General features: G+C 40.0%; 2 protein-coding genes across 2 annotated transcripts; both read left to right on the forward strand.

The window, feature by feature from the left end:
- Nucleotides 1–1,840: 1,840 nt before the first annotated feature.
- Nucleotides 1,841–6,698, forward strand: LOC143549528 (mitochondrial import receptor subunit TOM20-like). Its single transcript, XM_077040421.1, has 6 exons — nucleotides 1,841–1,955; nucleotides 3,938–4,016; nucleotides 4,098–4,267; nucleotides 4,389–4,436; nucleotides 6,216–6,314; nucleotides 6,422–6,698. The coding sequence occupies exons 1-6, from the start codon at nucleotides 1,860–1,862 to the stop codon at nucleotides 6,545–6,547; spliced, it is 618 nt and encodes a 205-aa protein (XP_076896536.1). The 5' UTR covers nucleotides 1,841–1,859; the 3' UTR covers nucleotides 6,548–6,698.
- Nucleotides 6,699–8,547: 1,849 nt separating this feature from the next.
- Nucleotides 8,548–11,252, forward strand: LOC143549529 (uncharacterized). The gene is made up of 7 exons (XM_077040422.1): nucleotides 8,548–8,632; nucleotides 8,713–8,753; nucleotides 9,899–9,956; nucleotides 10,360–10,453; nucleotides 10,565–10,649; nucleotides 10,875–10,940; nucleotides 11,093–11,252. The coding sequence occupies exons 1-7, from the start codon at nucleotides 8,569–8,571 to the stop codon at nucleotides 11,180–11,182; spliced, it is 498 nt and encodes a 165-aa protein (XP_076896537.1). The 5' UTR covers nucleotides 8,548–8,568; the 3' UTR covers nucleotides 11,183–11,252.
- Nucleotides 11,253–23,177: the final 11,925 nt, after the last annotated feature.

The following is a 23,177-nucleotide window of genomic DNA, read 5'->3' on the forward strand; positions in this document are numbered from 1 at the left end:
ATGGCAGCAGGAAAAGGGGAAAAAGCTGTCAGGTTACTGTTCACAGCACATGGGATATGTCAGGCAAACACTGTTCAAGATAAGGAAAAGAAGATCTCAAAAGATATTGTCAGTCACCTTTTTCTGTCAACCAATAGGATTGACGCGCATGCTGCGCCGAAAGTAACTTTTCAGACACAAAGCAAGTTAGGTCAACAGCCCAAAAGATAAGATATCACCAAAGGTAAACGGCTGGATAAATCAAGATAAAAGACACAAGACTTAGCGCGAGAAAGCTGAGTGCGCGAGCGCGAAGGCACACACAGAAGGCTGACACAGACAAACCTTAGCGCGCTGCGGGAAGAACCACAAATCCTTAGCGCGTCGCGGAACGAACTGAAATCCTTAGCGCGTCGCGGGAAGAACATAAATCCTTAGCGCGTCGCGGGAAGAATTACAATTCTTAGCGCGCTGCGAGAAGAACTACAAATTTACAGCGTGTCGCGGGAGGATCTACAATTCTTAGCGCGTCGCGCGGAGAAGTATCATTCTTAGCGCGCCGCGGGAAGAACTACAGTTCCTAGCGCGTAGCGCAGGAACAGTCAATCTTCACGCAGGCTTCCTTGTAAGGAGTTTAGCGCGTGGAGCTGCGCAGATATCCTTAGGCGGGAAGAGCCAAAGGACAAGCAAGGAGTTAAGAGAAAGGGGTTCAAGGCTCAAGGTTTAAACAAAGGGGGGGGGGGAATGGCGACAAGAGAAAAGAAGGCGGGACGGCGGAAAGAAAAGAGAAGAAGAGGAAGGAGAGGCGGAAGAAACATTTTAAAAATATATATATACATAAAGATTTATTAAAGGTTAGATTTATAAAGATTATAATTAATTTTTAAATCATAAAAAGAATCGGATCAGAAAACGGGTATCTGGGTCGGGTCGGATTCGGGCAGATGTTACAGTTTCGGGTATGACCGGGTATTAGAAAATCAGGTATTGAACATACCCCCGTCAGGTTCGAGTCCAGGTATTGTCTCTAAAAATCATACCATTTACACCGGGTTAAGGTCAAGTATAGAACCTGGTATTCTCGAAAACTGGGTATTTGAACACCCTATTTTTTGGTAGGGGAAATCTTATAGAATAGTAACCAACTTTCAAAAGTGTTCTAATTAGGTCACTGATGCATATTTTCCCCAAATCGGGTCACTAAATCTTCAAATCAAGTCTCACCGATTTTTGTGTACATCAAGAAAGAAATGGATGATAAGATGTGGGTGTCGGAATTTGCAATATATGTAGTTAAATTTAAAAATTTTAAAAAAACGTTAATTATATTAAAATTTAAAAATAAAAAATAAAATTCACGTCGCCACTCAACGTCAACTTAAAAAAAAGATAAAAAAATTTCCTATGTGGAACAGAAAAGAAATTGGCTAAAAAAACATGTTAAAACTTTTAATTTAATCAAACACGAAAGTTGAGTGACCTAATTGGAACACTTTTTAAAGTTAAGTGACCTAATTTGAACACTTTTAAAAGTTGGTTACTGTTTTATGAAGTTGCCCATTTTGGGCATTCAAACACTCTATTTCAGGCTTTTTTTTCCCCCAGGTATAGATAGGGTTTTTTTAAGAAGCTGCACTTTTGGGGTAATTTCGGATATTTGAAAAACCCGGTTCCTGTTTTCCGGGTACAGGTTTGGTACTTATCCACACCCTACAGGTACGGTCATATACGGATTCGAGCATTAAAACCCCCCCGGATGTCTGATCCCAGGTTCGGCTTAAAACGTTGGGGAGAAACACAATCCATCGCACCTACAGCACCTCTTAAAACATTTCTTGCGGCGTTAAACCCGCTGCTGCTTATCCACCGGAAACTGAACCATGGATATGCAAACTGATTTCGATCGTCTTCTGTTCTTCGAACACGCTCGCCGTACTGCCGAAGCCACCTACACCAAAAACCCTCTCGATACCGAGGTATTTAATAACTAATTAGGGTCTCTAATTTCAAATATACAGTTTACCACCATATATACATATAGTTTCAGGATCAAATACATTTTATTCGTAACATGAAATCAGTGAGAACCAATTTGCTGTTATTATTAGGTTTGTTTTTATAATTGTTTGCTATTATCTTTTGTCAGTATATGCTGATTTACGATTATGAGATGCTATAAGTATTTGTTGATTTACATTTTGTTTATTATTAGTTTTTTTATGCTTGCTATAAGTATTTGTTGTTATTATTTTGGTGCTGATTTTGATTATTTTGTTGTTAATTATTAAGTTTTTTCTTTGTTATTATAAAACATTGCTTATGTCAATTGGTATTGAAGTTGCTATTGTTTCCTACGTTCTCATTTTTGGTAGATTGGTAGTGTTTCCTATGTTCTCATGTTAAGATCATTTTGTACATGAACCTTCTCCACCGAAAAAAAAAAGAAGATTTTGACTGTTAATCGATCAAATTTTTGACGGTTCTTACTAAAAACGTTTTCTAAGCGTATTATGGATTTTTGAGCGTATTCTATGAAAAACTGATATGGATTTGAGTGTATTGGAATTTAAAATTAAATGATTTGTTTTTAACTTGGCGTGCACCTATTGTACGTTAAGCGATTATTGTACGATACTTTACTCTAATAACAATAATTTACCATCATATATATATATATATAGATAGATAGATAGATAGATAGATAGATAAAGGATAGAATACAATAATCCTTTATCGTACATTACGTACGCGACACTTCCAACCGTTAGATTTTCAAAACCCAAAATCACAATTACACTCATCTGCTCGTCCCACTCCCTCAATCCGTCTCCACCACCAGTCGCCGACATCAACACACCTCCTTCACCTTCGATCGCCGGCGCCATCAACACTCTTCGTCACCATCATCGCCGTCGACAACGAACTCATCGGAAAAACGCAAAACCCGTCACAGGTTTGTTTAGTTGAATTGAAATTGAAGCCAATTGATCGGTTAATCTTGAAATCGATTCAATTAATCATCAATTTGAAGCTTCAATCGATCAATTTTGAGTTCTGGATGATGGGTTTTTGACATTGAAGTATTGAACGTTTAAAGGTAAAAACGTTTTAGTTGAACGTTTAAAGGTTTAAAGCGTATTAGCTGGAACGTATTAAAACGTTCTATTAATACATTCTAGTTTGAAATAAAAATGATTTCTTCTTATACGTTTTGATAAAATGTTCTTTTAATACGTTCTGGTTGAAATAAAATTGATTTTTTTAATACGTTTTGAAGTTTTATAAATAAGTTTCTAAAGCTAGAGCTGTAGCTTTGTCCGTTTCGAAGTTTTTAGGGAAAACTTAATACGTTCTGGTTTTATTTGTTAGTGTTCATACGTTCTTCACTTTAGTGTCAAAATTGAAGAACGTTTTATCACTTTAGTATAAAAACTTGATACGTTTCCACTTTAGTACAAAAACTTAATACGTTTCTATACGTTTTGATAAAATCTTCACATGTTTAGTTCAGCTAACAAAAGTAATGCCAAAACTAACGTTTATAAGTTCATCACTTTTGTTAGTTTTTGGATTATAAGTTCATCACTTTAGTATTTGTAAGTATAAAAACTTATCGATTGAAGAAACTTAGGGCACACGCTGTAGCTTTGTCCGTCATGAAGTTTTTAGGGGTAGATAATTAACTCAATTAGTTTGATATCGATATGCAAATTAGTTTAATACTGATCGACGGTTGAATTATATTGATATGGATGGACGCTCGATGAATCAATTGATGAATTAGATCATAGAATTAAATTTAAGTTATTTACAATTATGCCACTGCGTGAAATTGAAATCGACGTTCAAAAAGCTCGCGTACCTAATGTATGATAACCAATTATTGTACGTTAACCTACCCCTATATATATATATATATATATATATTAATTTGTTGTGTTACTTTATATTCGCGCAGAACCTAACTAGATGGGGAGGAGCTTTGCTCGAATTATCAACCTTCCAGAGTGTTCAGGAATCAAAGTCCATGATTAAAGGTTGTTAATTTATGGCTATGAGTTTGCTGTTTTTGAATTGATTATTATTTGGTTAATGTTTGGTTTGGTTTGGTTGTGTAGAAGCGATATCGAAACTGGATGAAGCGTTATCGATTGATCCGAAGAAGCATGATGCCTTGTGGTGTATGGCCAATGCGCAGACTTCGTATGCGTTTTTGACTCCGGATAAAGATGAAGCTAAGGGTTATTTTGATTCCGCTTACGTGTTCTTTAAGCAGGCTGTTGATGAGGTACTCATCTTTAGAAATATAGTTTTGTATATAAAGAGTTTAACGGCACGTATCGGATGAATTTAAATAATTAAATTACGTTACTTGGTGTCGGATGTGTGATGTGGTATGTTTGTTTCAGGATCCAGAGAACGAACTTTACCGCAAATCATTTGAAGTGGCGACAAAGGTACAATTTTGTTCATGTTTGTTCATTCTTTAGGTTAACTTTCATGTTTTTATGTGGCGAGGAGTGGTTAGGAGGGTAAATTAGCAAGCGAGTTTGGTAAAAAAAAACAAGTAGCGTAGGATGCTTTTGAAACAAGAGCTAGAATTTTATATTGTTAGATTTTACGTTAATTATCGACATTCAAAAAGCACAGTAGCCCCATAGGCCGATATCCCTGATGAATTACTGGATGTTTGGACACCTGTGCATTTAAGAAACAGAATGATATTTATGTTCTCGTGATGATTGTTACCCTTGTGTTTTAATTAAGGAAGGTGATTTACATAGTGAAAGATTTAATTAAGGAAGGTGATTACTAGTCATTAGTTGTCTATTCTTGTCAAGTTGCATTGCGTATTACTAGTTATTGAAAATTTGCCTTCTTTTCAAAACTCACATATGAGATCATCCTGCTGTTTGCTTTTGTTATTATACTGCCTATGTTGCAAATGATATTTTGTACTTAAAGCTGTCATTTATAGCACTAACCGGTGCCACCTACTAACATACGACAAAGCACCTCTAATACCGTCGCAGCTACTCTACCTCCGTCGTCACCGCTACCGTCTTACTCACCAGCTGTCGCCAACCTGGTGGGCACTTTTTTTTAATAATACAACTCATTTTAACTTGGGGATGGGTGGTGTGTGGGTTGAAGCGTTTTTTTTTTCTTTCTAAAACGACTCATTTTTACCCGGCGGTGGGGTGGGTACTTTTCTAAAACAACTAATTTTAACCAGGGGTAGACACCTTTTTATTTAAAAACGACTCATTTTAACTCAATTCTCTATTGGCTAAACCTGTTTTGACTTCAACCAAATTGATAGTTTTTTAAAATGGCTCGTATTAGTCTAGAATCTGTTTTGATCTAACTCATACTGCTTATAAACTGTTTTGACATGTAGCCCGAATCCACCCAGTTTGTCAAGCCTATTTTAGATAATGAAAGATGCAAGCCTGGCCAGTTTTAGGTGTGCTTTGTCATATGTTATTACTGTGTTCACGGCTCGTATCAGTTTCTACAGTTGACCGACAAAGAAGCTATCTCTGGCTCTGTAGATTTTTTCAAGAAACCTGATAGGCAATTGACTAACTAAATATGATTATTAGCAGTCTTCTATATCTATCCCTACTTGTAAAATCTCCAACTCTTGCCAGCAGCCACTAACCACAATCCACCTAAAAGGTATAATAGAAAAAAATCAAGGAATAAAGCCTCTCAAGTCATCTTTGGAAGACAAAAAAGTAAATGAATTTAAATTTTGATAGTTTCCAGAAAGCTTTTTGTTATTGAAGATTACACATAAAACTCGGTTATATTTGCATAATTTCCGTTACATTGCAATATTGCATGATAGAACGGGAAAGAAAAGGCAGTCAACTGGATAGAATCTCATTTCTTCACGAATGCTTCATTCCATTCCACGCGATAAAACAAAATTATTCATCATTTTAAGCTGCTGTAGCAAGAAATATATTTTGCTCAGTGGGGTCCACTTATTTGTATCTGTGCTGTCATACATTGGAGACTATTCGGCCCAACATTTTTCGTTTAGCTGCATGCTACAAATCATTTTGTTCTCTTTTAGTGTCTCTCATACAAACACATCACACGAAAACACACATGTACACCAGAATGCAGCTTAGTGATCAAGACATGTCCGTCCTTTTAGTTCGATATTACAATTATCTTAGTTTCTGAAGCAGCTTAGTGGATGACTAATTATATTATGATTTCAGGCTCCTGAATTACATGCAGAAGTCCATAAACAAGGTTTTAGCCAACAAGCTGCGGGACCCGGGGCCGGGGGAGGCCCATCAACTTCTTCAAGTGTTAAGGTATAGTTTCTTCTTCTCTCTTTTACACGCAAATCAATCATTCTTTTTAAAGCAAATATAAAATCTATCTGTAAATTAAAAAAAATTGGTGTGTGTGTGTGGTGCAGAGTGCAAAGGCGCAAAAGAGCAGTGATCTGAAGTATGATATATTTGGATGGGTTATTCTTGCGGTTAGTATTGTGGCGTGGGTCGGATTCGCCAAGTCAAACGTACCGCCACCACCGCAGCGTTAAGCAATCACCCGTTTAAAAGTAGATATGATATTTGCATTGCAGGAGTACTAGAGAAAGTTTTAAGTTTGTTTGCGGAATGAGGAATGTTATTTAATGTTGACCACACCGCATGAAAGATTGGTTAAAGATCTCTTGTTTTCGTAATTTTAATTTTTTTGTCGAGTTTGATTAAGAAACTATATTTTGCTATTCATGCTACACTTTTCTGTCATCAAGAGGCAATTTTTTTGGTTCTAATACGATTTGAAACGCTATTGGAAACAATCAGCGTTTGACTTTTGTACGAATTGATTTTGAGAGACGAATTACACTGTGATTTCGCGTGTTTGCTGTACGGATTACTGAACACGAAGGTGAGTCGGGAGCAATTTAGTGGAATTGTTGCCAACGCGGTGGAGATCGAGAGAGAATTAGTATGCGACGCGTTACCAGGAGTTTTAGTTGGAGTAAACGGTGATCCAAACCTTTGTGGTAAAGGGCGGGCCTATAGCCAAAGAAAGGAGGGCAGCTGCCCTCCATAGAAATTTTTAGTGGTATTTTTACGTACATTTCTTGAAATATTCTATTCTCCCATAAAATTTTGGTTAAGCCTCGATCACCCCTTGAAAAAAAATTCTTGGGTTTGTCACTAGTTTTAACGCTTTTACAATGTCAAATTTGAATGAAATTGCAGCTTCCTGTGTCTTTAAAGTGAAGATTTTTTATTTCATTTCTAGGGTGCTTATTATTATTATTTAGGATTAACCGCCACTAATGTTGTGGTTAGACCGAGTGTTGTCGGGTTGCGCCTCATGTCATCTCACCCATATTTGTTAAGCCAAATCATTACACATAATAAAAGGAGGGGCCCAAAATGAGCAAGAGCCCTCTTACTATGGTGGGGCTTAAAAGCCCTTCCACGTCACGTAAGAAACGAGGAATCGAAGCCCCTCTCTATAATGCTCCTTTGTGGTTTAAAGCCACTTTTACGTCTCAATACATACACACATACATGTCTTTGTATGAGAGGGGGAGAGAGAGAAAACACATGGCCCCACCACCACTTTCCCCTTAGGCGCCGGTCACCATGACCCCCCCCCCCCCCCCCCGCCCCTCCAATAGCGCCCTCATGCGGTGTTCCCTTCCAATAGTGCCCCAAAAAAGCCTGCAATAACGCCCATAGCGTGCAGTCTAAGGAGATAACTGAATAATGGGCTTTGAGGCAACGAGAGGGGCTAGGCTATTTTCCAACCAATCAAATTCAATGTTCACCTTTTAAAAAAATCAAATGTTAATTATGTTTTTAATTAAACCATTACGTATTTTTAAGTGAAAAATTAATGAGAGCCCCATGCTACGTAACATGACGTTTTTCACCTTTTAGTTAATTAACTACACATGGTCCTTTTATGTTTGGGCTTAAAACCGATTTGCCGATTTAAACCAGTATTAAGGGGGTGTTTGGCCTAGCTTTTATTTTTTGGCTTATGTTTATATTTCAAAGTAACTTATAGCTTGTTTTCTATTATTTGATAAGCTATTGTTAAGTGTTTGGATTAGCTTATATTCTACAAGTTGATAATAAGTTGTTAAATCCACAATTCTTTAATTTGTTACATAAATAAGTTGCTTCAATAATTATTAATCCACCACTATTTGAGGGCAAATGAGTAGTTTACACCCTTACACGAATAAACTTCTTAAAATAAGCTAAAAAACCATCTTCAAATAAGCTTGTATAAGCTTATAAGCATAAGCTTAAAAAGCTAACCCATGCACCAAATTAAACTTATTTTATAAAAAAAGCTATAAACTTGATTAAAGAAGCTAGGCCAAACACCCCCTAAAGGTTTAAACGACCAGCACGAAGTGGTTTTAAATCATTATTTATTACTCTTTTCTGTAACGGAATAAGAACCAGTGGTGGAGCTGTCAAGACTCTATACATATTTTGCCGAAACTGCGTCGTTTTGTCAAGCTAGACCAACTATTACTGTCAGGGCTAGAATAATAATAATAATAATATCCCAATTTTTTTCAATATGTTATCGAAAGAACAATTGCTTTATCTATTTGATCGATTCTCTACTCTCACATCTCAGCCTGGTATCAATTTCATTTCAATCAATTTATTTTTATTATTATTATTTATTTGGTTTTGATGCGAAATTTTATGAATTTAATAGCTGTGAAGAAACGGATTGCAGATGCTGTTAACGATAATCAGGTGACTGAAATCTTTCTTCTTTTAAGATGGTTTCTTGTTGTGGTTAGGTTTAACTAAAAAGTGAAAAACGTCCAGGCTTTCGTTAACTTTTCCATAAAAAAGCGCGTAATGGTGGTTTAAGTAACAACATGGTTATTATTTATTTATTTTTCAATATAAAAATGTGACTAGGCGGAATTTGATTGGTTGGATTTAATTGGGGCCCCACACCCTTGAGCTTGAGCTCGAGCTCGCCCCTATGTAAATGGTTGTAGTGGGGTTGCGTTGACGCCCAAAAACCACCGATGACGCCCCCACACCTAGTGGTGCACAAATCGGTTAACCGGTTAGTTGAAAATCGGTTATTTTCAAAAGCGGTTAGTGGTCAACACTCAAATAACCAGTTTTGAGACAATAAACCCCTACCCGGTATAACCAAACGGGTTAACCCATAAAAAACCGGAAAAAACTGGTTTTAAAAAAATAATTAAAAAAAAACCAAATAACCGGTTTGGTTAACCTGTTTGTAATCGGTTTCGGAGATCAATAATATAAACCGGTTTCTAACCGGCGGTTAGAAACGAGTATAAACCGGTTAGTGGTGGACCGGTTTGGATTTCAGGTTGGAACCGGTTAATCGGGTTGGCTGTGCACCTCTACCCACACCACTATGCCTTTGGCGTTTTTGACAAAAAAAATGGTCTCCTCTTTTTTATGGCGACGGCGTCAAGGACAAAATGGGTTGGTCTTTGACCAGGGTAATTTGACCAGTCCCAAAGCTTCGTTTTTAGTAGGATTGGCTTTGCTATTCAAAAGGGGGTTGCGGTGTAGCTTTTTGCTTGTTTTCCTGCCACTTTATTGTAATCGTTTTTTATTTTAATGAGAAAGCAAAGTTTATTTGAAAAAAAAAAGTAATTTGAACCGTATTTACTTATTACAAGGGGCTTCAACGGCTACGCATAAAATATGAAAAATCCCTCGTGTCTATGCGGTATGAAAAAAGGGCGTTTTTAGTCCCTCCACTACGGATGCCCCAGTGGTTTGGCTGGGAAGATGTTGGAGAGGTGGCATGGGTGCCACCCCACTACGGTTAGCCTAATGTTATTTGGTTACATATTAATGTGTGCAAACCTTTAACCATAAAAATGATGCTTAAATAAATACAGGAAGCTGTAGCTGTGACTACTGCTATCCAGGAGGAAATACTTAGAGAAATGGGAATTGGTAAGTCATGTTTCTTTAATTAAATGTATTATATTATAACTGGTTCGGATGAGATCCGCTAAGTATTTAGCAAACAGCTTTATTCACCGGTTAAATGGTTCTCAAATATTTAGTGTTCGTCACTATGTGTATGTATATATGTATATTGATCTTACATATGTTATAAGTTGTTTGATATTTTGTATATGTTAATTAGGACTGCAAACAATATTATCACACTAATAATCTGAATCCTCGAATAAAATAATTTAGGAGGCTGTGTGCATTAAAAACCGACTTTGGGTGACACGTACCCCCTTTAGCTAACGTTTTCAGTTTGACCCGATTGAGATAAAGTCCAAAACACGACCTGAGTTGTAGCATTTACAACATGTTGACATTGCATGTGATGCGGTTATTTCAGATCCAACTTATGGCCTTGCTTGCTTGGGGAAAATAAATATGGAATACGAAAACGACCAAGATTTGATGATCAGCTTCTATAAATTTGTAGCAAAGTAATCTCTCTCTCTATCTCAATAACACAATTTTTTTCAGCTTTGTGACGTTTTCGCTACTGCCACAAAATTGCAATCATTTATATAAACATGTGCTATGATTATTGACAGAGAAGAGATGGCGTGTGAAGAAGCAGAGCTCGGACCAGAAGAATATTCTGAGCGATTCCAAGCGCAACAGAATCTGCAGCAACAGGTAGGAGTGTTTTGTGGTTCTTAACTCATATTATTAATATAAATAATATACTATTATATTTTTAACAAATTATAATTAATTTGTTAATAATATTTTTAATATCATATATATTTAATAGGAATATGATTTAAAATATTTTGAATGTTATCAACATGAGCAAAAATATTGATATAAATATCCTTGTATATCTTCAAAGTTTTAATTTGAATTGGAATTTTGTAACAGCAACTCGAGATGTTGAAACACATGCGTAATTATGGTGTGGATGATCAGTCTGCTATTTTAGAGAAGGTACAGCCCGTTTTTTTTTATTTCATGACCGATTTTTTGTTTCTTTGTATTTACAAAATACAGTGTGTTTTACCTGGTTCTATTGGTTAGCAAGGAATTAGTTTTTGCGTTTGTTTGATTTAATATTTCGGTGGTGGTGTTTTTTATTGTAGCTGCGAGAGAGAATGGAGAAAGATTTTGAAGGTGACGCGTCGTTATTGTCGGTGGATGAAATGAAGGAAATAGTTGAAACTAGAGCATAATATGAGATAACTTTGATTGTTTGAATGTTGATTTAAGCTCAATACCTTATTAATGAGAATTAACCTTTTAAGAATCACTAAGGATTTAAATTTTGAAGCATTTGTTTTTGGTTGTTAATTCATTTCTCTTTTCTTAGCTGTTTCTCTCTTTCTTTGAGAGAACTGTCATTTCCGTCCCTGTCGTTTGGTCACTTTTATCATTTGCGTCCAAAAGGATTTTGTTGGCCATTTCGTCTGACACACACACGAACCATTGACACCATTGCCCTTTCCGGTGGTACAAATTTGATTTGGTTTGCTTGTAGAGAATATGATTTGAACACATTCGCTAGTTAAGAACATGTGTTTCATAAATGTGGTGTAGAGACGTATATTGCCTAGAACAGAGAGAGACAATGGAGATGGTCACACGGCTGACAACTACGCTTTTCCGGCGGTCGAAACCGTTGCCGTGCCTGGAATTGGTTATGGAGAGGAAGACAAAGTCGCGGTTGCAATGACTATGGTTGGATCTAAAGGTTTTATTAAATTCAAGGGTATTTTGGTAATTTACTTAGTTAACAAATGATAACTAACATGGCTAATGAATTGGACTAAAATGGCAAGAAATTGAAACCTCGTTGACGGCAATGACCAAAAAATCTTTTTGGACAGAAATGACACAAACCATATGGACGGAAAGGTTCTATTAAATTCAAGGGTAGTTTGGTAATTTTACATAGTTAACATATTATAACTAACAGGGTTTGAACTGAACTAAAATGGCAAGAAAATGAAACCTCGATGACGACAACGACAACGACCAAAAAATCTTTTAGGACAGAAATGACACAAACCATACGGACGGAAATGAGTGCTCACTTTCTTCTCTCTCTTTTAACTTATATTTTAGCCTCACAAAACTTCTTTTTGGTGCTGTTTAAGGGTTCTAGACACTGGCTTTATGCTTATGTATTGAACAAAAGAAAATAAGAACAATAGTCGAGATGGCCGAGTTGGTCTAAGGCGCCAGATTAAGGTTCTGGTCCTGAAGAGGTAGGTCCCAGCAGAGCCCAGTTGGACCCACAGACTCACCTTGAAGAGACGTCTGCGCAGTTCAACCCGCAAGACTCCTTAACGGACGTCTGCGCGGTTGAACCCGCAAGACTAAACTAAAGGAACGTCTGCGCAGAAACCAACTGGATCAGCAGGACCCACCACGCTCAGAGACGTGACGTCCTCACGTGCGGTACGCAAGCTGTTCCCGCAGGAAACGCCTACCAATGGTTTTCAGGTACTCCGCCTGTTCCCGCAGTTACGGATACCGGCCATCAGGGAAGGCCACCCGCGCAGCATGGCTACACGCACAAGGCTTAACTCTCATAATAATTCAGCAGTCACCTGAAGAAGGAATGAGCAAGCCGGGAACATTCCCGCACAAAGGCGGGAGGGGGAATACTCCCGCCCAAATGAGCCAGTCCGTACGATACTGAGGATCTTTTACTGTACCTGACGAGGTATGGGCAAAAGATCTGTCCAAAGATACGACAGCTCATTGACAACAGTATGGCGAGCAGCATGCTCCTGTACTGTATGTCACTGTTAGCCGCTACCTACTCACCAACTCCTGACATACCACGTGCCTAGCCTGTAGTTGGTGAAAAAGGAATAGTACACGGCAGGCCTGGTCACTATCAGCCGCTGCCTACTCACCAACTACCAGCAGGGCACGTGCGTAGGCCACTGTTGGATGAACAGGAATACTATTCAGCAGGCCACACCTCCTTGGAAACCTACCTCCGGCTATAAATACCACGAATGGTATGATCATCGTTTCTTAACATATTATCATCATATTATACCTGATATCTGCTCTAACAATCTATTAATATACATTTATATTTAAAGAGCAACCTAGTCTGATTCTCACGCCGGAGGGTGGTCACAAGGAGGAACCCCCCCATTCTCAGTGACGAGCTCACGGTGTCTGTTTTGCAGGTTATCAGAAGAACCATCTTCTCTGGGTCTAACCCCTCGTGGGAAACAGCTATCTAACCCCCAGGTTACCCGTAATCTGCCCGGGGTCCGGTTAGTGTTTCTTCATTGGCGCCATCCGTGCATAAAAGCTAGAACTTCATTTTTCTCCAGTTTTTTCAAACTTCTGGAAAGATGGTTAAAGAAACTCCGGTAACCACAACCCCAGCTACTGGGGGGAATACCGGCTACACAGTTTTTACAAACACTACCCCGGTTACCCAAGCCGGGGCAAGTGAAGTAAATTTTACGAACACTACCCCAGTTACCCAAGCTGGGGCAAGTGCAGTAAATAATCGCTCACTGGGATTCACCGATACCCAGTTAGAGAAACGAACAAGACCCCCGCCAAACACTCGATGAAGTTAAGGCATGGGCGGAGGCACGTCAGAAGGAATTCCTAGCTGAGTTGGACGAACGCTTGCGTTCCGTCCAACAGGCTGATGAATTCGAAGAATACTTGGACGATGACTCGGAGGAGTCTGACTCCGACGCGAACCCTCGCCATAGGGCAAAAGGGAAGCGTAAGGAAACGGACTCCCAACCGAGAAGGCGTTTTGGAGAAGCCTTCAAACCAAAAAACACGAATAAAATTGCAGCTTTGATGTAGAGACTACATGCTGCGTAAATAACGAGATCCCGAACCAGGTATCGGCTCGATGGCACTCCCATCCCAACAACATGGAAGGGAGCTCAATTACACAGTTTGCATGTAGATCAATTCCAAATTTGAAAAGAAAAGGCCAAGAGCCACTTCTAATGGAAATGATTCTCCTTAGAACATCGACACTGATGATTTTACATTTATACTTTATGAACTATCAACACTGATGCCGGTTTTCACCGCATACATAAGTGTGAAAGTCGTTGCATGGGGAAGGCGGCAAAACCCGCATAAACCCAAAAAAACGGCAAACCTTCACGCAGGTCAGTTGAAGGGGAAAAGTTCAGTCATCCTACTAAATGAAAGTGCCGGTCTATCCGCATGAATCATGAGAGGAAACTGAACACTAACCTATTGACAACCGCGCGTCGAACGGTTCAAATCAGAATTTCTAACAAAAGGATGAGGAAAACCTACAAGCAGGTCAGATATAGGTAAAGTTTAGCCATCCTACTAAGTGCAAGTGACGGTCCTACCCGCACAATCACGAAAGAGGAAGCAAAACTTCACACCTATTATCTACCACGTTCAAAGGTTAACTTATCCTAAACACTTAGAAATTTCAAAAAAGGATGAGGAAAACCTACACGCAGGTCAGATATGGGTAAAGTTTAGCCATCCTACTAAGTGCAAGTGACGGTCCTACCCGCACAATCACGAAAGAGGAAGCAAAACTTCACACCTATTATCTACCACGTTCAAAGGTTAACTTATCCTCAAAAGATGAGGAAAACCTACACGCAGGTCAGATGGTAAAGTTTAGCCATCCTACTAAGTGCAAGTGACGGTCCTACCCGCACAATCACGAAAGAGGAAGCAAAACTTCACACCTATTATCTACCACATTCAAAGGTTAACTTATTCTACACTTGGAAAATTGCTAATTTAAACTAAAGTATGCAAGTCATACAACGTTTACAAAGCAAGGAACCCAACGAAAGTAGCGGTCTTACCCGCAAAAAGATTTATATTTCACGATGATTCATTACAAGAATGGCCGGGTAACTACCCGCCTACAAGAAAATAAATCTATACAAGCTAAATCTATCCTAGCAGTGGGAAGGGATCTTCAGGATCAGGCTTCAGGGCCACTTCCACTTGGACCAGCACCATCAGTAGATCGTGGCAGTTCAAGGAAAGCTTTAAGGATAGCTAGCCCATCATCAGCAGCAGCAACTTCGTTTACCTTATCCACCACCGGATGCGGGAAGGCGGCATACTGGTTCACTGCTTGGTCGTAAATAGCTTCAGTATCCACATTATACAAAGGGAAGTTGGAAGGCGGGATGCCTTTCTCAACGAACCCTAGACCAAGCAGGAAGCCGACCCTTTCCCCATCCTCGTGAGAAGCGTTGAGGGCTGCGCTCATAGCATCGTCATACGACGTCTCAGCAAAGACTCGATGCACAACCTACAAAAGAAAATATACAAGTGTCAAAACCTTTTCTATTTACAAAGAAAAGCGTAAAGACAAGAAAAGCTTACCTGAGACAACGCTTCTCGAAGAAGCCATTCCTTGGCAACCAGGGCTTCTTGGAGGGCAGCTTGAGCTTCGTTACGGGCGCGATCGGCTTCACTCTTGTTGAGGTTGGCAAGCAACACTTCTTTAGCCGCAGCCTCTTCGACGCCCTTTAGCTTACGCTCAGCATGGTCAAGCACCCCCCTCTGGTCCAGGATTTCTTGGAGCTTTTTGGCGTCTTCCATCGCCAAGGCATCATGAGCCTGCTGGAGAGCCTCTAATTTGGCTTTAAGCTCCTCATTCTCCACGCGTAGAGGCTCAGCAACAGCTTCAGCCTTGGTGGCCCTCTCGGTTGCGTTCCTTGCAGTTTCCTTAGCCAGCCGAAGCTGTTCATTAACAGCTTGGGCAGCCTTGGAACGGGCCTCGAGCCGGGCCTGAACTTCAACCTCGAGGGCCTTGAAGGCCTTCTCCTTCTCCGCAGCCACTGCGGTAAGTCTTTGGTTCTCCTCCCGGACAGCCCGCGCCTGAGCTACTTCTTTAACGCGAGCTGCTTTTAACTTGTCGTTTTCACGACAAAGCAGCTCGACGCGCGGCTGCATCCGGGCCAGGAGAACCCGAAGCTCATTGGTTAGCCTACCCTCCTGGTAGCTAGCCATGGCTTCCCCCAACGCACCACTGGGAGCAGCGTGGCGAGCCCACTCCACGCACTCCACAGGGGTGCGAAGGGTTGTTCCTCGGCGAATGTTCCATCGTGGAACATACACTTCATTGGAATCCGACACTGCAAAAAACATAAAGCAGTTAGGAAAAGATGATAAAAAAATATGAAAAGGGCCAAAAGAACCCTACGCACCTGTAGGGTCAATAACAGGCCGATAGCCGCCGAACCCATCACCTGAACCCAAGGGAAATCCATCCAAGAGGTCAGGCAGATGGGAAGGTGGCAGAGATTGGCGAGAAGCCCCATGCGTACCTGATGGATCGGCCGTCGTTGCCGATGACGGGGGCATGGTAGCAGCCGCCGCGGTCGCCGCCGCGGAATCCGCAGCAAAAGTAACCGCCGGCTCGGTGAAAGATGCTGTATAAATAGCACTCACAGCCGGCGGTGACGTCATCACAGCTGGAACAGTCGGCTCAAAGGGGTGAGCAACTGAACCAGCGGAAGCAGGCGCAGGCGCCTGGGTCGTCGCCTCAGGTAGGCTGACCAAGCCTACCGTCATTGGTGGAGAGGTACTCCTCTGCGCTCCACCCTGGAATGCGTCAACATCCACGCCTGCGTAAAGAAGATAAGTGTTAACGACATTAAACTATGAAGCTAAAGATAAAGGAAGTTTGTACTTACGGGTTTTCTTGAGCCTAAAGGTACGGAGAGGCGGGGACGAACCCGATGGAGCCGGCCTCTTTGCGCCGGTCACCGTCGTCTTCTTGGGCTCTCCGGAGGTGACAGTCGCAACCTCCGGAGCGGTGGTCTTATCACCACCAGGATTCCCCGCCACCTCTTCGCTCTCGGTCTCCGAATCAGACCGAGGCGCTGGATCGGCAGTGGAGGCCACCTTCTCCTTCCCCTTCCCGCCGGCAGCCTTCTTCTTCCGCACCAACGGAGGACCATCTGCGGATTCCTCATCAGAACATACGATTAGAGGAATTCCAGCAGAGGTTTCAACATTGAGGGGTCGAGGGTCGAATAGCGCCTTACCTGGCCGCCTGGCGCTAAGGATCTCATGGCCTAGCGGATAGACCTCCACGAACCGATCCGCCGTTTGTTCTAGGATGGGCAACTCGTTCTCGTCTAGAGCGCGAGTACCCATCCGAGCGGGACCGTCAGCCTCCCGCGGGTTCAGGAGCGACTGCAAGTCGTTCCCCTCTGAAATAAACAGGAAAGAAGTTAGAAGAAATTCAAAATCAACAATAAGAAACAAAGCATACCGTAAGGAACAGAGTTCGAACCGTATTCAAGGACGATTGGGATCTTGTGCGCATCCGCCTCCTTCCACACCCGGCTCATCCCCAGCATCACCATCCCGGACTCCGCAAACCGGTAAACCGGAGATTGGACCCGGGATATCTTCGAGAACCATTCCGCCTCCTGGTAGTTGGAGGCGTGAAGGCTTGGGAGAGCTTGCCCATTCTTAAATTTCATGGCAAGGGGGATGGCGCGAGCAGTAAGGTAGAAGAACTCCCTCTTCCACGAGCGAAGACTGCGCTCGGTTGCGCAAATCTTCAAACCCTTAATCCGGGTTATCAACGTATACCACCCCTGGATGCACCTCCAAGTGTAGAAGGTCATCAGGCGGTCAACATAGGGCTCAATGCCCAGAATCCGGCACACCCACTCGAAGTGGCGAACCTTGGCAATCGCCATCGGATGCACCTCGGTCAGGTGCACACCGTGCCTCTCAAGGACACGGTAAACAAACTTTGTCAATGGGAACCTAAGATTCCCATTGACAAAGAATGCAGCATAAACCCCGATCTTGCCTCTGGGGGCATCGTACACCGTCTGGTGGGGTTCAGGAAACTCAGGCTCGAGAGACTCGAGCATGAACTTCCTGACGATGTACTGATACAGATCGCCAGGCAGGGCACACTGGCACTCGCCAGCAGTACTCTTGTCATCGGCCGTAGACTCGAGATCACGTGAAGACATCTTGAAGATGAAAGAAAACGATTTCAAGAGAATGCTTGCCTGAAAAGGTGAGTATTCGCCGGAAATCGTTTAGAAGATGAAGAAAAAAGTGAAAAGTGTGGATTACAAAGAACCCTCTCCCCCTTTATATACTAATCGCAATTAATGCGATGAATTTAATGCGGAAGAGAGGGAAATCGAAGGTGCAATGAAACTATGACACGTGGCAAAAAGCAAGCTGGCAACAGCTGTTGAAAGGACGCGTACCATTAATTTCGCGGCCACGCGCCCGAAAAATCGCGCCCACGAGCCTGAAAAAGCGTCTGGAATGACCATGTACTGTCACGTTACCATAACTCCCTGCACGTCCTGACACAGTCAGAAGAAACCGTCGCACGACGTTTCAGAGGTTTGGACTGTTCTTATCCTTTCACCAACTCTTCAAATTTCAAAAAAAAAATTCAAAAAGATTCAAAAGTAAGCGGGAATATACCCCTTACCTTGGCAACCAAGTAACTATAAGACGGGTGCGGGTACAGTGTCAAGGCAAAACCCTTCACATACTTAGCACCCGCAGGGAATTGAAGCCAAAAATACCTCGGCAACCAAGTAACTATAAGACGGGTGCGGGTACAGTGTTAAGGCAAAACCCTTCACATACCTAGCACCTGCAGGGAATTGACGCCAGGAATACCTCGGCAACCAAGTAACTATAAGACGGGTGCGGGTACAGTGTTAAGGCAAAACCCTTCACATACCTAGCACCTGCAGGGAATTGACGCCACGAATACCTTGGGAGTAAAGTAACTATAAGACGGTTGCGGGTACAGTGTCAAGGCGAAACCCTTCACATACCTAGCACTCCGCAGGGAAATGAAACCAAGAAGGATCTTCTGGGCCATGCTTGCGCACACGGGAATAACATCCCCGCATAGCGGGAACGATGAGAACTACATTGTTTGAAACTTCAAGATGGAATTGGTGGTTTTAACATAATTGATCACTATGTTCAAAACTACCAAAACCTCATGGAGAATCTACACAAGAGGTACTCAACGCTCCTGACTTGCGAGGAGGTTACAGACCTACCCGCATCATACCCAAAGATCAAGCAGAACAGTGGGAAATTCTGCGTGACATTAGGACTTCCGTGGGAAGAATCCCCATGGAAAACCTTAAAACTAAACCCTTTTCAAAAACCCTTTGCTTAAGTCCAAAAGTTCACCTCACTTTATTAAACATTCATGAGAAGAACATTGGACTGGGGGGACTTGAAGAGGTAGGTCCCAGCAGAGCCCAGTTGGACCCACAGACTCACCTTGAAGAGACGTCTGCGCCGTTTAACCCACAAGACTCCTTAACGGACGTCTGCGCGGTTGAACCCGCAAGACTAAACTAAAGGAACGTCTGCGCAGAAACCAACTGGATCAGCAGGACCCACCACGCTCAGAGACGTGACGTCCTCACGTGCGGTACGCAAGCTGTTCCCGCAGGAAACGCCTACCAATGGTTTTCAGGTACTCCGCCTGTTCCCGCAGTTACGGATACCGGCCATCAGGGAAGGCCACCCGCGCAGCATGGCTACACGCACAAGGCTTAACTCTCATAATAATTCAGCAGTCACCTGAAGAAGGAATGAGCAAGCCGGGAACATTCCCGCACAAAGGCGGGAGGGGGAATACTCCCGCCCAAATGAGCCAGTCCGTACGATACTGAGGATCTTTTACTGTACCTGACGAGGTATGGGCAAAAGATCTGTCCAAAGATACGACAGCTCATTGACAACAGTATGGCGAGCAGCATGCTCCTGTACTGTATGTCACTGTTAGCCGCTACCTACTCACCAACTCCTGACATACCACGTGCCTAGCCTGTAGTTGGTGAAAAAGGAATAGTACACGGCAGGCCTGGTCACTATCAGCCGCTGCCTACTCACCAACTACCAGCAGGGCACGTGCGTAGGCCACTGTTGGTTGAACAGGAATACTATTCAGCAGGCCACACCTCCTTGGAAACCTACCTCCGGCTATAAATACCACGAATGGTATGATCATCTTATCTTAACATATTATCATCATATTATACCTGATATCTGCTCTAGCAATCTCTTAATATACATTTATATTTAAAGAGCAACCTAGTCTGATTCTCACGCCGGAGGGTGGTCACAAGGAGGAACCCCCCCTCCCCCCTTCTCAGTGACGAGCTCACGGTGTCTGTTTTGCAGGTTATCAGAAGAACCATCTTCTCTGGGTCTAACCCCTCGTGGGAAACAGCTATCTAACCCCCAGGTTACCCGTAATCTGCCCGGGGTCCGGTTAGTGTTTCTTCAGGTCCGAAAGGGCGTGGGTTCAAATCCCACTCTCGACAACTAATAATTATTTTTGAATATCTTTTTAAGAATCTAATAATTATTTGGTAAGATTTAGACTGCCTTACCTCTACCCCATAGGAATAAAGAGGCTGCTTCCAGTGAGACCCCCGGCTTGATAGTGGTTTTGCATCAAGCCTTGGACATAAGGCACATAACACTGAACCATCGAGATCCAGGCTGATTGGTGCATGTACTCTTGTCTTTCGGCTATCAACGCCACCACATGATACCTGATTAACCTTCCATCATTTTTAACGCTATTTTCACGAAATTAGCAAAATAACATCAAAATTAGTGCAAATTCACGTTTGCACACCCAATGGTCCACGCACATATGCATTATATTCGCACACCGCAAGCAGTACTAAATAATTCAAGATACGTATAAAATAAAAATTATGTTGGATAAAGAAGATAAATTAGTCTATATATAGAAGAATATTGAATCATTATAAGGAACTAAATTTTCTTCTTTATTAGTAACTTCATCAAACTAAAATATATCCTATTTTTGCAAAGGATAAATGTATTTATATACTTAAAACCATTTTTTTGTAAGGATACATGATTTATGGTTTAGCATGTGTTTACATGCACGTCTCCTAAGTCCTGATTATGACAAGCTTAGGTGGCCTACTATTTTCATCAAAACTACTTTTTATAATGAAATTTGTTATTTAGTTCAAACTTTTAATATTCATAGTCACTAGAATGTATGTACATTTAAAGACATTATATCTTTCAGGACAACAATTTAGCTACGGTTGTTAAAACTTTTGATTAATCATGCATATACCAACATCCTAAAGCTTTTTTGTTTAAAATTTTATTATATTGTTATAACTATTATATACATATATTTGAATAAGATTCTCTATACATTTTAAATCTTTAAAGTTGTGCTGTTGCGACAATGTTTTGAAAGATGAGATTATGCAATATGCGTTTGTACGTTTTTCTTATCGTTGTTATTATTTAACATGTCTATTGAATATACATTTCATTTAAATGTTTAGTGTTACAGTTGCTAATAGAAATAAATAAATAATTATGTGTTTAACATAAAAATATTACCATATGTTATATATACCAATTCAACATATATACGTATCATTGTTGATTTTTTTTTATTTCTTTTTTTTAAGTTTTGGAATGCTTCCAATGTGAAAATTGACTCATGACTCGAAGGTTGTTGAGTACCAAGTTTGTAAAAAATGTCAACTTTATGTTATTGTCGTTTTGAAACTTTCTATTGAAAGTACATGGAAATATCATAAAACAAGGAAACTTTATATTTTTAAAGAAATAAAAGAGCTTATCAATCAACGAACATTTGAGATCTTCGTTATGTTAGATTAAGATGTTTGGCAATCTCTACATCACTAAGTGTTGAACCAATAGTCCAGTATGATTCTTGAATTGTTAACAGACTCCGAGCAGGTGATGCGTGAGTGACAGACTGGGGGTTATGAATATTAAAGAACACATGTGATGAGACAAAGGGGTAGAATTTTCATTCATTATCATTTTGAAGTTTAATGGGTAAGGGGTTTTCTGACCTATTCGTTTACGCTTATGAATTTAAAATTATTATCATATAATAACTAATGTACCAATTGGCTCTTGACTAGACGATATTGAGCCCCAATTTGTGCATGATGACAACAAGATCTTGATTTTGACCATTTAGAATGCAATTTTAATCTTTCTATTATAAGTATTTGGGAATATTATAATACAAGAAAGTTTTATACTTATAAATAAATAAATAAAGTAAGTTATCTTTTTAGTTTACGTTTTGTAATCCATTTGTCACACCTGAAAGTGAAATCGTAACAACTTGCTGTGTCATCCAATAACTTAGAATTGTAGATTTGTAGATCAATCCATACACATAAATTTAACATATTATTATTATTATTATTTAAATTTAGCATTTTTATGTATAACTCTTAACAAAATAAAAAGATAATTTAAATATTACAAATCTAACATTAGAAGATATTTTACTTGGGATAAATATGGTTTCAAAACCTTTTTTTTTATAAAAGGATATTTCTAGATTTATATTTTAAATATATATATAAACGAAACCTTCCTACATTCTCTCATACAATCAGATTGCTTTATTTGTAAATGAAAACTTCTCATGCATTTAACCCGAATTCATGGGTATGGGTCACCAAACTCATATAGCCATTAAACTGATTATAACATCTTATTAAATAAAAAATTAATCTCATCAAATATTTGATATGAAAATCCTATAAAATAGGGATATACAAAAAAATAGTATCCGATTTTTTTAAGATATTATTTATAATTAAGAAACAACGTTATAGTAAAAAAATAAGCGGGTCATGGGTCTCACCAAACCCTAAGTATATTATTAGCTTCCTTATGATATGTTAAATCGGGTTATAACATCTTATTTATTTGTGAAATTCTTTCATCATCAAACCCTAAGTATATTATTAACTTCCTTATAATAAATAAAATTAAAATCCAAAAAAATATATAAATATTAGAAACAAAAAATGAAAACATTTCTGTAATACAGGAGATAAAACCTAGTTATTTATATATAAATCAATATATTATGATATGAACTTTTTATCTAAAATATTGAATGACTTTATCAAATTTGATCCCATAACAACTTAACAACTAACAAGTTATTTTAATTTTTATAAGTATACTTACACTAACTTAACAATATTAAAGTTATGTGTATTTTTAACAAATATTGGATTCTAGATTTTTTAGTGGAAAATAAAATATTATAGTAGCTCTTTTAAGTTTTTGACTTTCTCCACCACATTTGAAAGAATTAATAAATATTTTTAGCAAACTATATCA

Source organism: Bidens hawaiensis, unplaced genomic scaffold (genome assembly GCF_021521415.1).
Source record: "Bidens hawaiensis isolate Kalapana, Puna unplaced genomic scaffold, B.hawaiensis_p1.1 tig00015640_1, whole genome shotgun sequence".
Lineage (NCBI taxonomy): Eukaryota > Viridiplantae > Streptophyta > Magnoliopsida > Asterales > Asteraceae > Bidens > Bidens hawaiensis.

Coding starts and splice junctions, on each gene's coding strand:
- LOC143549528 (XM_077040421.1), top strand. CDS start 1,860: ATGGATATGCAAACTGATTTCGATCGTCTTCTGTTCTTCGAACACGCT. Junction 4,017..4,097: donor ATCAAAGTCCATGATTAAAG/GTTGTTAATTTA, acceptor TTGGTTGTGTAG/AAGCGATATCGAAACTGGAT. Junction 4,268..4,388: donor TTAAGCAGGCTGTTGATGAG/GTACTCATCTTT, acceptor TGTTTGTTTCAG/GATCCAGAGAACGAACTTTA.
- LOC143549529 (XM_077040422.1), top strand. CDS start 8,569: ATGTTATCGAAAGAACAATTGCTTTATCTATTTGATCGATTCTCTACT. Junction 9,957..10,359: donor ACTTAGAGAAATGGGAATTG/GTAAGTCATGTT, acceptor CGGTTATTTCAG/ATCCAACTTATGGCCTTGCT. Junction 10,454..10,564: donor TTCTATAAATTTGTAGCAAA/GTAATCTCTCTC, acceptor GATTATTGACAG/AGAAGAGATGGCGTGTGAAG.